The sequence below is a fragment of the Chiloscyllium plagiosum genome, unplaced genomic scaffold, assembly GCF_037043375.1.
Source record: "Chiloscyllium plagiosum isolate Xiang-an unplaced genomic scaffold, Cpla_swu_hap1 HiC_scaffold_32, whole genome shotgun sequence".
In the NCBI taxonomy this organism is placed as follows: domain Eukaryota; kingdom Metazoa; phylum Chordata; class Chondrichthyes; order Orectolobiformes; family Hemiscylliidae; genus Chiloscyllium; species Chiloscyllium plagiosum.
The window spans coordinates 6,055,013-6,070,083 of record NW_028270170.1 but is presented as its reverse complement, the minus strand read 5'-3'; the positions used below and the strand labels follow the sequence as shown (position 1 = coordinate 6,070,083).

Sequence of the window (15,071 nt, the reverse complement as noted above, 5' to 3'; positions counted from 1 at the left end):
GTCTATATCATGTACATCAGCCTTACACTGCATTCCCTTTAAGCATTGGCTCATGGAATAAGAATGAAAAGCAGAGGTTGCAGCTGACTTGTTTTTTGTCATCAGCTGATTCAACATCCTGCATTCAAACCTGCTGTCATTTTGGTCTGAATGGCACCAAGCTCCAGTGAGTGGAGCCTTTGGCTAGTAAATCACCAGGAAACCTTTCTGACCAAGAAGGCATATGCCATGACCAGGCTTGTGTGGCTATAGGCGCCTGAAATTGAATGTATTCAAGCAACGTCTTGCTCCCCATTACTTGTATGTGTAAAAACTTGATTTGTGTTCAAAAACATGGCTGCCAGCCGTTGTTATTGTGTGGTGCATATGGACGATAGACCAGTGTGCCCCTCCATTCTGCTACGAGGACATTTGTCCTGTTTCCACTGGTTTGGGGGCAAATAATTTCTTCATATTTCAAGTTGATATTTTCAATTCTGCTAAAGTGGAGGTTTTGCCTATGAATTATTGCACTGTAGAAATTCAGTTTGGGAAAGTTGGTCCTGTACTACATTTAACTGAGACCCTTAATCTGTCCAAGGATATCTGATTAACCTAATAGTTTGGTGTACTACAAATATGCTATTGATTTTATAGGATGCTACTAAATTAAAAAGGTAGAGTTTTCAGGTGACTGAGCAATAGGTACATGCAGGGCTACAATTCCAGCTAGGAAACTGGAATAGTTCTTTAATAATGTAAGTTGATTTGCTGTATGTCAGGGCTGCTTCAAACTTAAATTGATGTCTTATCTTGAAAATATCAATTTCACCTGAATGTTTCCAATGTTTTCCTTCAATGCTCATTTCCTGCACAGTTCTATTTCTGCTTTTAAATGGTGCCATTAATGTCAAAGTGGTCATAATCAGTAAAATAAAATAAAGAACTAACAGTACTGGAAATCTGAAACAAAAACAAATCGCTGGAAAATTCAGGTCTGGCAGCAACATTGATAAAGACAGCAGAATTAACAATCCAAATCTGTTGACTTTTTATCAGAGCAGTTCAGAAGAGTTCTGATGAAGTCCCCAGACTTGAATCAGGTCTGAAGGGAGCAAGCTTTAGTTTCTCCAGTTTCTGTTTTGATCGTAAACAGTACTGCATAAACCTCTCATAAACTATCTTTAGATTTTATCCTGAGTGATATGAGAACGAGTTTCAAGTACTTTTGAGACTTGACTGCAGTTTTAAATATTTAATCCTATCTAATGGGCGGCACAGTGATTAGCACTGCTATGTCTCAGTACCAGGGATCAGATCGCTTTGTAGGGGTGGTGCAGGCTTGATGGATCTCAATTGGTCTCTGTGTACACTGTAAGGATTCTGAGTCAACACCCGTTTCATTTTGTACTTTTAAGCATCTCTTATTTCCATGCTGCTTCAGACCTTTTATTTACTTGTCCCACAACCAGTTGTTTATTTTGGCCTTACAGTATGGACCCCTTTCTCTTTGTCAAGGTCATGATTATCCTGACCTAATCTAATGGTAGGTATCTTAATTGAAAGGCCACAACCTGTAAAGCAAGCGCTTTCTCTCTGCAAGAATGCTGTACATTGGTGCTTCCAGCAAATTTTTTTCTATAGTTCCAACATCTGCAGTAGTTTGCAGTATGATATTTCATATCATTCTGCCATGGGCAGCTTTTTGGTATCTCAATGTGTGGGTAACTGAATATGAATCTTCTGATGGGTCTCAGGGTTTCCTGAATTAAAGGCCATAACGAATGGTGATTTTTGATTAGTTCACATTAAAGTGTGGCTTCAATTTTTCACTGATCCCAGGGAGAACATATTTGTAGCTGTCTTTGTCTCCTTGATAATATGTCTGCATTTGCACTAGTGGAGGCAGCTTGAATACAGAATCCCTGTAGAATTCTCCAACTGTATCATGAACGGGGAGAATTACTGCCCACTAACCCTTCTACCTCTGGGACAGAATGAGTCCTACCAAAAAATGAAATATATGAAATATAACAATACGTCACCAAAAAATGGATAGTTCTATTTTAAATAAAATATTTCTGAATAGTTGATTTTCCTTTAATATTTGTATAAATTCCATGCAAATTAAATGCAGTTTTGTGTTGGCACAATATTTCTGCAGATCAGAAATCTGGCCACTTGAATTGAGCAAATTAATAATGTTTTGAGGAAGAGTCACTTGACCTGCAACATTAACTGATTTCTCTCTAAAGATGCTGCCAGACCTGCTGTGCTTTTTCAGCAATCTTTGTTTCTGATTTACAGCATCTGCAGTTCTTTCGATTTAAATTAATACATTAGTTGTTGTAATTTAAGGTAGTTGGGCTCTTAGATTTTTATAGAGATTGTAGATGCCCCCCCACACTCCGAACCTTTTCAGTATAATACTTATTTCACTGTCCTGTGCTGCCTCTGCAATCTCATTCTGATAGCAGCGATTAGAGGTTGGACCGTGCAGTTGGTTAGAATGAGTTTCTATAGTTTTGATGCTTGTTCCAATAATCGTGTAAATGCATGGCATAAGATATTTTAATAATCCAACCAGTTTTTTAAATGTTAATACACTTGTATTTTAAATTGATGACACCATCATTATCCCTTAAGTTCTGTCCCATCAAGACCCCAATGAGACCTCATCAATGGAAGTGAGGATACACAATTGGGAAGCTGAAAGCTAATACATTGGCATGTCGATCAGTGTGCAGAACCTTCAAATAGCTTTGCAGCTTTTAAGAACATGGTCAATAGTGGTGTCCCTCTGTAAAGTCCTAAATCATGTAGCTGCTAGACTGGCTCTGCAACAGGTGGCAAGGAAATTAATGAGCAGAAAAAAGTGTTTCAGCAACACTGAAGAAATTAAGCAGATCGGATCACACCTTGAGAGACACAAATAGTTAACATTGATTCTAGTGACTTTTCAAAGAATTAGTGTTTCAGGGCAGTAAGTAGCCTGTTGCAGTGCTGTATGTGTGGAGCTGCCCAAGAAAGTGATATATAATTGTAAACATTGTCTCAACCTTTCCTTATCAGCTGTTCCCAGGGATGCCCCCTAACAGGGGGTAATGTGAGTAGCTCTTTTGAAAGGAAACTTTGCATTTGAGTTGTGTACAGGTTAGAGACAAGAGTTGTACTTTTTTTTTGATAGATTTTCAATTGATACGTGAAACAGGATAAGAGTAGGTCATTTGGCTCCATGAATCTGTTCTTCCATTCAGTGTAATCTTGGCTGGTCTGCAACCCAAGTCCACAAATCCTGTGACACACCTTTTCGCCAACTCCTTAGTTTTTTGCCTAACTTTCATCAACCTTGATTACTACTTGCAGGAGTGAGTTCCAAACTCGTACCAACCTTTGGATACAGCTCTATTTCCCACTGAAAGGGCTAGTTATAATATTCTACAGTGTAGTAAAATATGCATATTATGTTACATGTTTAAAAGTGTTTCTGATATTTAGTGGGAAATCTTGCAAGACAGACCGTATTTTCTGAAATTTCTGCAGCTGGCTTGTTAAAAGTATGGCAGTTGAGTAAACAAACCTCAACAGAAGTTCATCCCCATTGACTTTCATTGTTCCATGCTGTCTTTACTTGCAGCATACATTTTTAAAGCTTAAGAGGTGATGGGAAAGGAGAATGGTAACGTGGTGATGTCTCAGGGCCAAGTCTTCTATTCACTCATGAGAGTTGGGCACTTTTTTTGCCTGTATGTCAAGAAAATGGCAGTGGGCACTGTTGCCTTGAACTGCTGCAGTCCATGTGCTGCAAGTAGACCCACATTGCCACTGGGGAAGGAATTCTATGACTTTGAAGCAGTGATACTGAAAGAACAGTGATATATTTCCTAGTCAGGATGATGAATGACTTGGAGTGAAACTTGCATCTAGTGATTTGTGTATGAGCTGGCCTGACATTCCAGCAACCTTAGCTCATGCAAATCTACCATAGATGGATTTCATTTTGCTGAATAAAGCACTCTAATGACATGCAACCAGTATTGATTTTTTTAAAAAGTCCTGTTCACTGAAGTGGGCAACATTGAAGGAAAGTCTGGCCTATATGTGACTCCAGATCCACTGTTTCATGGTTGACTCATAACTGCCTTCTGAGATGTATCAAATTATGACAGTCTGATTTTTAAAAGTGAAACTGGGCAGACCATCTGGCACTGACCAAGGTGCCTAGAATATGTACAACCCTGTTGACCCTGCAGAGTGCTCACTAATGTAACATCTGGGGTCTTGTACCATAATTGGGAGAACGCTCCCACAAGCTAGCCAAGCAACAAGCTGATGTAGTTGTTTCCATGGAGTCAAACTTGCAGGCAATCTCCTGGCAGTTGCCATCACTGTACCTATGTTGTATCCCACTGACAGGACTGACTCTGGTGGTGGTGTATGTAAGGATGCCAGGAATTGGCATGCCAGTCAGTGCACATGGAACCCATAAGAATGCTGCTGAGGAGCACCACTATTGGCCAAATCCTAAAACAATTAGCTTCTGACTGGGTGTGCAGTAGGTAGTGAAGAATCGACTCGTGCAAAATGCTAAAAGAAATTGAGTGGGTCTGGCCAAGTTTTATGAAAAGAAACAGTTAACGTTTTAAATCCAGTTACACTTAAGTTCTAAAGAGACATTGGACTTGGTGTTAACTTAGTCTTTCCAGATATACTGCTAGATCTGCAAAATTTTTTCAATTTGTGGATTTATTTCTGTTCCAATGTATAATATTAGTTTTATTTGAAGGAAATGCATACTCGCTCATGCTTGTTCATCTACTTGTCATAGATGCATCTGTCCTTGGCCATGTTAATGACAGACGTTGTCCTTGTGGAGATAAAGTCCTATGTTCAAATTGAGCATGCCTTCCAATGGGTTGTGTGGCATATTGAATTGGTATAAATTTCTAGCACCTCAACATGATGCATTATGGGTTTTCAGAATTGTGTTCAACTGCAATCTATTACTAATGAATCCTCAACTCTGCCATTGCTACGAGCCAGAAGATAACTCTTGCTCAATGAAGAGTGTGGGAGTGATTGGTTGTAGCAGCACCAGAATAGTCTAAAAATGGTATCAACCTGGATAAGCTACTATTCAGGAATGAATTACTACAGATGCTGGGACGGTGGCACAGTGGTTAGCACTGCTGCCTCACAGCGCCAGAGACCTGGGTTCAATTCCCGCCTCAGGCGACTGACTGTGTGGAGTTTTAATGTTCTCCCCGTGTCTGCGTGGGTTTCCTCCGGGTGCTCCGGTTTCCTCCCACAGTCCAAAGATATGCAGGTTAAGTGAATTGGCCATGCTAAATTGCCCGTAGTGTTAGATAAGGGGTAAATATAGGGGTATGGGTGGGTTGTGCTTCGACAGGTCGGTGTGGACTTGTTGGGCCGAAGGGCCTGTTTCCACACTGTAATCTAATCTAACAACAAATGCTGAAGATCGCAGTAGGTCAGGCAACATTTGTGGAGATAGACCTGAAATGTTAGCCTGCTCTAAATGACTCTTCAGAGCTGAAGTGTGAAGGGGGATGCATTTATGCTTGGGGCTGAGGGGGTGGTTTGGGTGTAGAATGCTGGGGAGCAGAAAGGTGATGTTGATAGTTACCATTCAGGATTGCTTGAGTTTCAAGCAGCATAGCTACACTCAGCTAAGCCATCCCATGACTGATGGATCTGAAGTCCCATTGCATCCAGTCATGGTAGGCAATTAAACAACTTATTGGAGGAGGAGAAGGCTGTACAAATAACCCCATCCTTAACAATGAATTTTATGACCAGCTCGTGGTTATACTGAGCTTTGTCATTCATATGCGTGCCAAATGTCTTAAAGCTGCAACGCTACACCTCTCACCTGTACCTTAATTTGCTGACCATTCAGCTGAGGCTTAATGTTATCCAGCATTGACAAGTTTCGTGTTTGGTAAAGCAAAAATAATTTGTGTACAGAGAAAATTAGTGTTCTGGAATTTTCATACCATTGGGGCTGGCTTCGAAGGCAGAATTTGACCTGATCCCGTTTATAAAGCTAATCCAGAGGATATTTTGGTCTAGTATGAGTTATTAACAATTCAGTAACACTGTTGTTGATTGTTGATTTAGTTTCTCAGCACATTGCGGAGCCCACAGGCAGATGATATTTTACTGTATTTTGTGGATACCAGGATGTTGCGGTGGATTTCTAATTGTAATGTTGAATACTTTCCAGTAAACTAAAATGCTGGAAAGCGATCAGCAGGGCAACAGAGCTTACTAGTGTCATTGCTTGAACTGAATCATTCGAGTCAGTTTACTAGGTCGTAGTGAAAATTTTTGAAATCAGAATAGTATTTGACCTGTGACTGTTGGTGCCATTGTCCTTGAAATTTTGAAGTCAGCTCGTCAACAACAGAATGAAGACACATCCTGCTCCTGGTAAATGCTTCAGGTGGTATATGAGGGCATTTCCCTATGGCCTTGCCCCTTAGTTTGGTCTACCAATGCATGCTGTCCAGCCTCATGCTTGAACAATAATGTTCAGAAAGATACAGCTTTCACATTAGTTAATCGCCTTGTTTCTCAGAAATGCGTCATGTCTTGAACCTGTTTCTGCAGTCTAACAAGTAGAAGCTCCCTTAACTAACTGCCGACTCAAACCCCCTCCCTGGTAACTGAGGCTTAACTAGGCTGTTCACAACCATGCTAACTTGTTTGATCTTGAACTAAATTCATTTTATGTTGCTAACATTATAGAGTTGATTGGCTTTGTCTTACTCAAATGCTTCTGCTGTTAAAATACTCAGCTCTGTCTTTGTTACCTATGGCTTGAATTGTTACCTGTTGCTGTCCTGCATAGTAATTTATGTAAATGTAAGGTTATCCAAAATTCAGCCTGTGACTAGAGTCCCAACAAACTCTGTTCAGTACCATCCTGTACCTGCTGATCTACATTGGTTCTTCAGGCAAAATCTGTTTTAAAATTCTCACCCTCTTCATTTCGCTCCATGGTCTCACCCTCCCCACCTCAATATCTTCCAGCTCCACAGCAGAGATATGTTCCTCTTGTATATTCCCAAACTTTAGTCACTCCTTTTTTTTTAATGGCTGTGGCTTTATTTGGCTGGGCCTTAAATTCTAGAATCCACTTCCTAAAGTCTCAGCCTCTCTAGTTCTTTTCGGTTTTGAGTTGCTGCATAAAGCCTATGTATTTGCCCTAATGTGACTGTTGCAATTTTGTTAGCATTCCTGCAGAATGCTTTGGGAAGGTGTTTTACCATGTTAAGTACATTTTATAAGTTATTTGCTTTTGTTAGCTCATGCACTAACTTTCCAACTTTTATTTGTCGCTTGGAACTCTGTAGTTGCGCTTGCACTTTCAAGTGACTGGCGATGACTTTGGATGGAACAAGTTTGTTTTAAGTCTCTTGCATTGTTGACTAGTGTAGTGTTCAGGGCTCTTACCTCTGCATCTAAAGGTTGTAAATTCAAACTGCAGGCTAAGCTTGAACACCACAACTTAAAGTGACTTGGCTATCAAAGATGCTGGTTTTTTTAGTAGCCTGTGAACTCCTGAAGTAGCTTGGTTAAATTTTTTTTCTCTATACCTTTTACCTTCTGTAGTATGGATCTCTATCATGGTGGCAGAAGCTACCCAGACATAACTTCTCTTTTGATTGAAAGGTCTCTGATCAGTTCATCAGAGTTTTCTTAAAGACTTGAATCTGATACTGCTTTCTGGTTCTGAGCATTAATGCTGAAGTTCGTTGTCATCCAATTATCCGAACTACTTTGTAAAGATAACTGTAGACTTGCATTCCTGAAGAAGGGCTTATGTCCGAAACGCCGATTCTCCTGTTCCCTGGATGCTGCCTGAACTGCGCTTTTCCAGCAACACATTTTCAGCTCTGATCTCCAGCATCTGCAGACCTCACTTTCTCCTAACTGTAGACTTATACATTTGGTAAAATGGCAGTGGACAAGTTGGAAATCTTTAATGTATGACTCAAGTACAAACTATAGACTATTATCCAAGATGTCTAGGGTTCTGGGTGAAATGTGTTTGTAAGCATTAAACTAAAACTGCTATACATGAAATTAATTCTTCTATATTTCTATTAATCTAGCCTACCTTCTTGGTGGAACTCTCAAAAGTGCTAGCAAATCCAGGAAACAGTCAAGTTGCTCGAATTGCAGCTGGTCTACAAATCAAGAATTCCCTGACATCTAAGGATCTCGATGTCAAAACACAATACCAACAAAGGTGGCTTGCAATCGACACCAATGCCCGACGAGAAATCAAAACCTTTGTAAGTTGTCACTGCAGTGATAACCTTTTAAATAAATTCTAATATTAAAAATGTATTTACTACTTGGGAGAATGAGGCTTTATGCCTTTCAAACATTATTTTACACTTGCCAAAATAAAAATCTAACTGATCGTGAAAAGGGAGTAGTCCTTCACATTTTTGACTTGGTCAACTTCAATGTGGATTAAGTAGTGTTTTTCTTTGGATAACAACAATTATTTGTCTGTAGGTGAGTATAGCTTTACAGCAGATAACAGGGGTTAACCTCTTTGCCCATGGTGTGTAGTTTTGCGTGCATGACTAATGTCCAAAAGCTATACTTCAGAGCAAAGTTTTATTGAAAAGAAAATTAAATCCTGATTTTGAAGTATGTTTGGGCAGTCTCTAGCTCCTAGTAAGCTGGGAAAATAAAATAAACCTGATTTAAAAATTTGTTCTGTTCACTATATTTAAATCTGGTGGTGTTTGGGGGTCTAAGCAAATACAATGGATTATTAATAATGGCTTATCAAAAATAGCTTGCAGCTTAGCTACTAACCAGTAATGTAAATACATAAGTGACATGACCTATATCTAGTTTTAAATCTTTGCTTCTTCCAGGCGTCCCCAAATCACTGTCCATCTTTAGGCAATTTCATTCACTGCAAATGATATCTAGAAATGGCTGGTGCACTAGATACTTTACAAAAGAACTATGGGCCCTTGTGACATTTTGGCAATAGTCCTGAGACTTTCAGCTCCAGAACTTGCCACACCCCTAAGTCCAACTATTTCAATGCAGTAGCATTATTAGTATTTGGCCAACAAAATGTGGGAAATTGTCCAGCTATGTCCTGTGTGCGCACAGTAGGACAAATCCAACAATCATTTACTGTCTCTTATTTGTATAATCAACCATAAATAGTGATGGAAGATGTCATCAAAAATAGGGGTTCCTCAGGATGGTATCCTGGGTCCAACCATTTTCAGATGCTTAGTGAATCATCTTTGTTCCGTAAAGTCAAACGTGGGGTGTGTTCACCAATACTTGTTACTGAACATAGTACAATCATAATGGAAGATTGGGAGCAGGCCATGTGATCCTTCCAGGTTGCTCTGTCATTCAGTATGATCATGGCTGATCTGTATCTCGTGCATTTCTCTACATGACTTTGTGTTTTTCATATCAAAAATGCGTCTAACTCTCTTGTGTTTGCTCAATGACCTGTCATTGGTACGAAATTACATGCTTTGAAGAAATGCTTACTCACTGCACGGTGGCTCAGTTGTTAGCACTGCTGTCTCACAGCACCAGGGACCCAGTTTCAATTCCCACCTCTGGCGACTGTCTGTGTGGAGTTTGCACATTTTCCCAGTGTCTGCGTGGGTTTCCTCCGGGTACTCCAGTTTACTCCCAACAGTCCAAAGATATGCAGGTCAGAAGAATCAGCCATAGTGTTGGATGCCTTAGTCAGGGGGATTGAGTCTGGGTCGATTACTCTGGGAGGATCGGTGTGGACTTGTTGGGCTGAAGGGCCTGTTTCCATACTGTAAATAATCTAATCTAATCTCTTTGCTAAATTGGCCACTCTAGTCAAGAGACTGTGACCTCTGATTCCAGGTTCCCCAACCAAACTCCATGCATCTAGTCTGCCTTGTAGTGTTGGAATATTCTGAATTGAATTGTCTAGATCCCTTGAAAGCTAATGAATGCAGGTTCAAGGATCAGAAAATGAACTGGACTGACCTTTACTTGAGATGACAAGAACCAATCAGAGGCTAGAGATCTTGCAGCAATTAATTCGTTGCCTGGCTCCCCAAAGCTTTCCCACCATCTAAAAGGCACAAGTGAGGAGTGTGATGGAATACTCCCTGTTCTTGAATGCATGCAGCTCCACTAACAGTTAAACTTTACACCAAAGTAGCTTGCTTGATTGGCACCATTTTCACTCTGTCCACACAAACACAGAACTAGCCATGTGAACCTTTAAATGTGAATTGCAGAAATTTACCGAGGTTCCTTATATAACACGTTCTAAACCAATGACCCCTACTGACACAAAGAAGCAGGGCATTTTCTCAGCAACTACAATAGGAAATAATTGCTGGTTCACCACATGTGTTCTGAAGGATAATGGAATAGGAGGTCCAAGGAAGGTATTAGTGAGGATATGGTGCATCACAACTGGACAGATTGTGTATTAATGTTTCTTGCAAGTTAAACTCCCTTTTGGTCACTTTATTTTCAAGTCCCAAATTTTGATGTTATGACAAAGTTATTTATCAGTGCAGTTAATGAATATTTGAGTATGTTTGTATAATATTGAGTTGTATAACTCAGTGTACACATACTACTAATGTAAGATTGAAAACTCACTGGAAGATTTATCTATGTAAGAACTTTTCAGACCTGTTTGCAACAGTGGCAAATCTATTATGTAAATCTGTCCGTACATTTCAGAAAATGTCTGCTTAATGCCATCTTAATCTTTGTTTTTATTTTGCATGTGCACTGGCTGTGGTACTGATCAAAAATATCCCAATATTATGCATGAATACACGAGAAACTAATTTGCTTGCCCCTTCATGCTTCCTTCTGTTTATTGTTTAACATAAAGCCATAGTGTCACTTCTGAAATAAGATAATGTCTGAAGTGTAAATTTTCAATTCTTAGTGATGACTTGATCTTTTCATTTTTTTGACTTTGATATGCACACCTGTGGTGACTTTGCTAAATACAGATTTTAGCTTCAATACCATAATCTGAACCAAAGCAGTTAGTCTTTGCTATTTATTTCTGATCTCTGCTGTTAAAACAATGAACTGTTTAAAACAGTGCTATTACGATAATAGATTAAGAGCCCAAGTTCAGTTTGTGATGTCTGTTTTCTAACTTCACTGGCAGCTCCAAATCTTGTTGGACTGGGGTGAACAAAGTTAAAAATCGCACAACACCAGGTTATAGTCCAACAGGTTTATTTGGATGCACTAGCTTTTGAGGTGCTGCCTCTTCATCAGGTGGTTGATGAAGAGGCAGTGCCTTGAAAGCTAGTGCTTCCAAATAAACCTGTTGGACTATAAGCTGGTGTTTTGTTTTGAAATTAGAAGTTAAAACTCGCAATGTGGTGCAAGATCTGACCTACATAGTATGTGTATGTTTTAGTAGGCTCTTGGGAATCAACCATTCATATCGTTCTGGTACAAATAATTTTTTTAAAGTTTCCTATGATCTGAATTTGCTTTCTTTACTGGTGGAAGTATTTTTCTTTTCTGCATCTGTTTGTTTTATGTATCTATAAAGTGGCCAGTTTGAAGCTTAATCTATTCTAACCTAACCTAATTATATCACTCTAGACCTTTCCTGATCTTTTAGCTTCATGATTTTTTTGTGATGGAAATGTTGCAAATACTGTTGCTTATCTTTGAAGAAAGATCTTGATTTAAATTTTAACTTCTCCCACAGGTCCTGCAAACTCTGGGCACAGAGACCTACAGGCCCAGCTCAGCATCCCAATGCGTTGCAGGAATTGCATGTGCAGAGATCCCCGTTGTTCAATGGCCTGAGCTCATTCCTCACTTGGTTGCAAATGTTACAAACCCCAATAGCACTGAACATATGAAAGAGGCTACTTTGGAAGCTATTGGTTATATATGCCAGGATATAGTGAGTATTTTCTTCGTTATCCTCAAATACAGTATTGATGCAGTTAAGCTTGCTTTCGTCTTTACGACCAATGACTTTTTGCAACTGTCATTGAATATTAACTTTCATTTTGAATTGTGAATGCCACTGTTGCTTGTGAATTGCATATTGATCTGAGAGCCTGCCTAGCACTGCATACTTAAATTGCCATTTATTTCATTTTTCCATCAATTGCAATTTACACTGAAGAACTGATGCTGATATCAATTTTAGTACTTAAATTTATATGTACTTGCCGTATAATATGGGCTAGCTTGTATTGTGCAAGAATGCATTCAGCAGCAATGCACTTGATTGCATTTGAATTTCAGCTTGGTTTGGATGATTCTGTTGTGAAGGAAGATTCAAACGCCAGCAATTTGTATGGCTTCATATAGTGGTGGATGCAGCTTCATGGTTGTTAATATTCCTCTCAACCAATTATTATCAATTATGAATTTGAGGTATTGTCTGCAGCTTATTTGCCATCAATGCACGTAGCCCTACAAAATAAAAGGAGCTGTAGATTTAATTTGAATATTGAATGTTGGTTTGGATTATAAACCTGTTCCTGAATACTGATAATACCGAAATATTGTTTAGGAATATTCTATCTACAAAGACATATTATCCACTATGAAGTGTTTGATTGTAGCTAAGGATTGGCTGACTTATGTATCACGGTAGTACGTGATTTTCTTTGCTCGTCAAGCCTATTAACCTTGCATGAATTGCATATCTTTACCTGTTAGAAAAGGAAGGAGTCATACTGGGTAGAACTTCCAATCTTTTGGCTGACTTAATTTTGCTCAGATGGTAACTTGATATTTTGTGTGCCCATTTACACCTTCATCTGATGCAAAGAGGTTATTATTTCTCTCGAGGTTTTTAGACCAGTGGGTTATCTCAATTCCTAGCAGCTGAGTGTCTCCTAAGTTACATGAGGGAACTTTGCATTAAATGAAATTAATTTTAAAATGCAAGTTTGAAGATGAACTGAACATTTTTAGATTAAAATTGCAAACAGTTTAAAACTAGTGAGCTGACTTAGTGAAAATGAAAAAAAAGCTGAACTTCTTCAAATAACCACTAATTCTTGTGATTCTGCCTTGAGAATTTGGCATGTTAGAGCATTGTATAATCTTTAAAGAATATGTCTAGCAAGGTCAAAGTGAAGAGGAAAGTGCAAAAGCTGAATAACACTTATGCTTTTTGAAGGACCCTGAGCAACTACAGGACAAATCAAATGAAATCCTGACTGCAATTATTCAAGGAATGCGGAAGGAGGAGCCCAGTAACAACGTGAAATTGGCTGCAACAAATGCACTGTTGAACTCATTGGAATTCACCAAAGCTAATTTTGACAAAGAGGTAATCTACCATGCCTTTGTATTAACATTTAACATTGTTTGAGAGATTCCTCTATCTGGATGCAACCTGGCAGAAAACGTCAAAGCAAGCCAATCAGATTCTGTGTGACAAAGCAATATTTAGGAATGTAGGTGTATTGGGGTTCTCCTCTATCTTCCTCTTTCTTTCCCCTCTCTTCTCCCCCTCCTCCTCCTTGCTCCTCCCAAAAAATTAGTCAGCTTAGCATTATAGTTCTTTGGTCAGAAGTCTATGATGAGAAATCATGCACCACGCTGCAATGCACCTGATGAAACAATGAAATTAAAACTGAGACTTGTTGACCATGCTTCTAGTAAAATGTTCTGCTATTGAAAATGATGTAGTGTTTGTTTCACACTGTAAACCCCATCTTTCTGATCATTTGGTACCTCAACTGAAAATTAATTTCGATGCAGTGTTAATGTACTTTCCAAATGGAAAAAAAGCTGCAAGGTTAAAGAATTATAAAAAAAGTTTAATAAAGAGTAAATGTTCTCAGCAGAATAGAATTGCCTCAAAGTTCTAAATATTCAAAGTATCAAACATACTGTGCTGCCTACAAGTTGACCCTATTCAATAGAATTCCTTCAGCGATCACCAAGTAGTTTTGCTGTTTAGTGACAACACTACTTGATTTTACACTGTTTGGTGTTAATTTACAAACAAAAGTGCAAGAACAAATCAAGGCAGATTTGCCAATGGCTTTGAGAAAATTCAGTGGACTGCCATACTCTCTGGAGCCCACTATAACAATGTCCTTTCCTGGTTGTCTACATAAGTATTGCCAAGCATTCATTGATAAGGGGTAGTGAGGTTAAATTTTAATGCATCTCTGCATACATTTTTATTTTGCAGTCTGAAAGGCACTTTATTATGCAAGTAGTCTGTGAAGCAACCCAGTGTCCTGATACAAGAGTAAGTAGCATTAAATTCCCTAAACTAAAAACGTTCACAAGAAATTTACCATCACTTTTAATTGAACAATTGTTTCAACCTAACAGGTCCGAGTTGCTGCCTTGCAAAACTTGGTGAAGATTATGTCTCTTTACTACCAATATATGGAAACATACATGGGTCCTGCTCTTTTCGCTGTAAGCATAATTTGTTTGTATCTACTCTATTGCCCTGTTTAGGGGACATGAGGTTTTGTTGCAAAATGATTCTTCATACTACGTATAAACATCCAAATCAGCTACTAATGTAAATCTTTTACGTACAGGTTAGAATTTGAAACTTTTGAGAAGACTTTGATCTGGGTAGATGCTTTCTGTAATTTGATATGGTTAAGTGTCACTTTTAGCCCTATGGTATTTAGTCAGAAAATTGTGGATGCAAAATACAATTTGGAGATTAGAGCATGTAACTTTATCCAGTACTGAGGAAGTGCAATATTGTTGGAAATGCTATCTTTTTGAGATGAGTTAACTGAGATTTGCTTTACACACTTATGTGCAAATAGAGAAAGTAAAGCACTGCTGCCTCACAGCGTTAGTGACCAGATTTCGAATCCCATCTCGGGTGATTGTCTGTGTGGAGTATGTACATTCTCCCCCGATCTGTGTGGGTTTCCTTTCACAATTCAGATGTGCAGGTTAGGTGAATTGGCCATTCTAAATGGCCCATAGTGTTCAGGGATGTGTAGGTTAGATGCATTAGTCAGGGTAAATATAGGACAATAGGGTAAGGGAATGGGTCTGGGTGCATTACTCTATGGAGC

At 38.9% G+C, this 15,071-nt stretch overlaps 1 protein-coding gene across 1 annotated transcript in view; it reads left to right on the top strand.

Annotated features, from left to right (window-relative positions):
* Positions 1-15,071, top strand: part of kpnb1 (karyopherin (importin) beta 1) — a 42,764-nt gene that overhangs the window by 2,920 nt on the left and 24,773 nt on the right. The window contains exons 3-7 of the mRNA XM_043674807.2: positions 8,121-8,303; positions 11,747-11,947; positions 13,184-13,336; positions 14,210-14,269; positions 14,356-14,445. Coding sequence (XP_043530742.1) covers positions 8,121-8,303; positions 11,747-11,947; positions 13,184-13,336; positions 14,210-14,269; positions 14,356-14,445 — 687 coding nt within the window. The remainder of the gene's footprint in view (positions 1-8,120; positions 8,304-11,746; positions 11,948-13,183; positions 13,337-14,209; positions 14,270-14,355; positions 14,446-15,071) is intronic.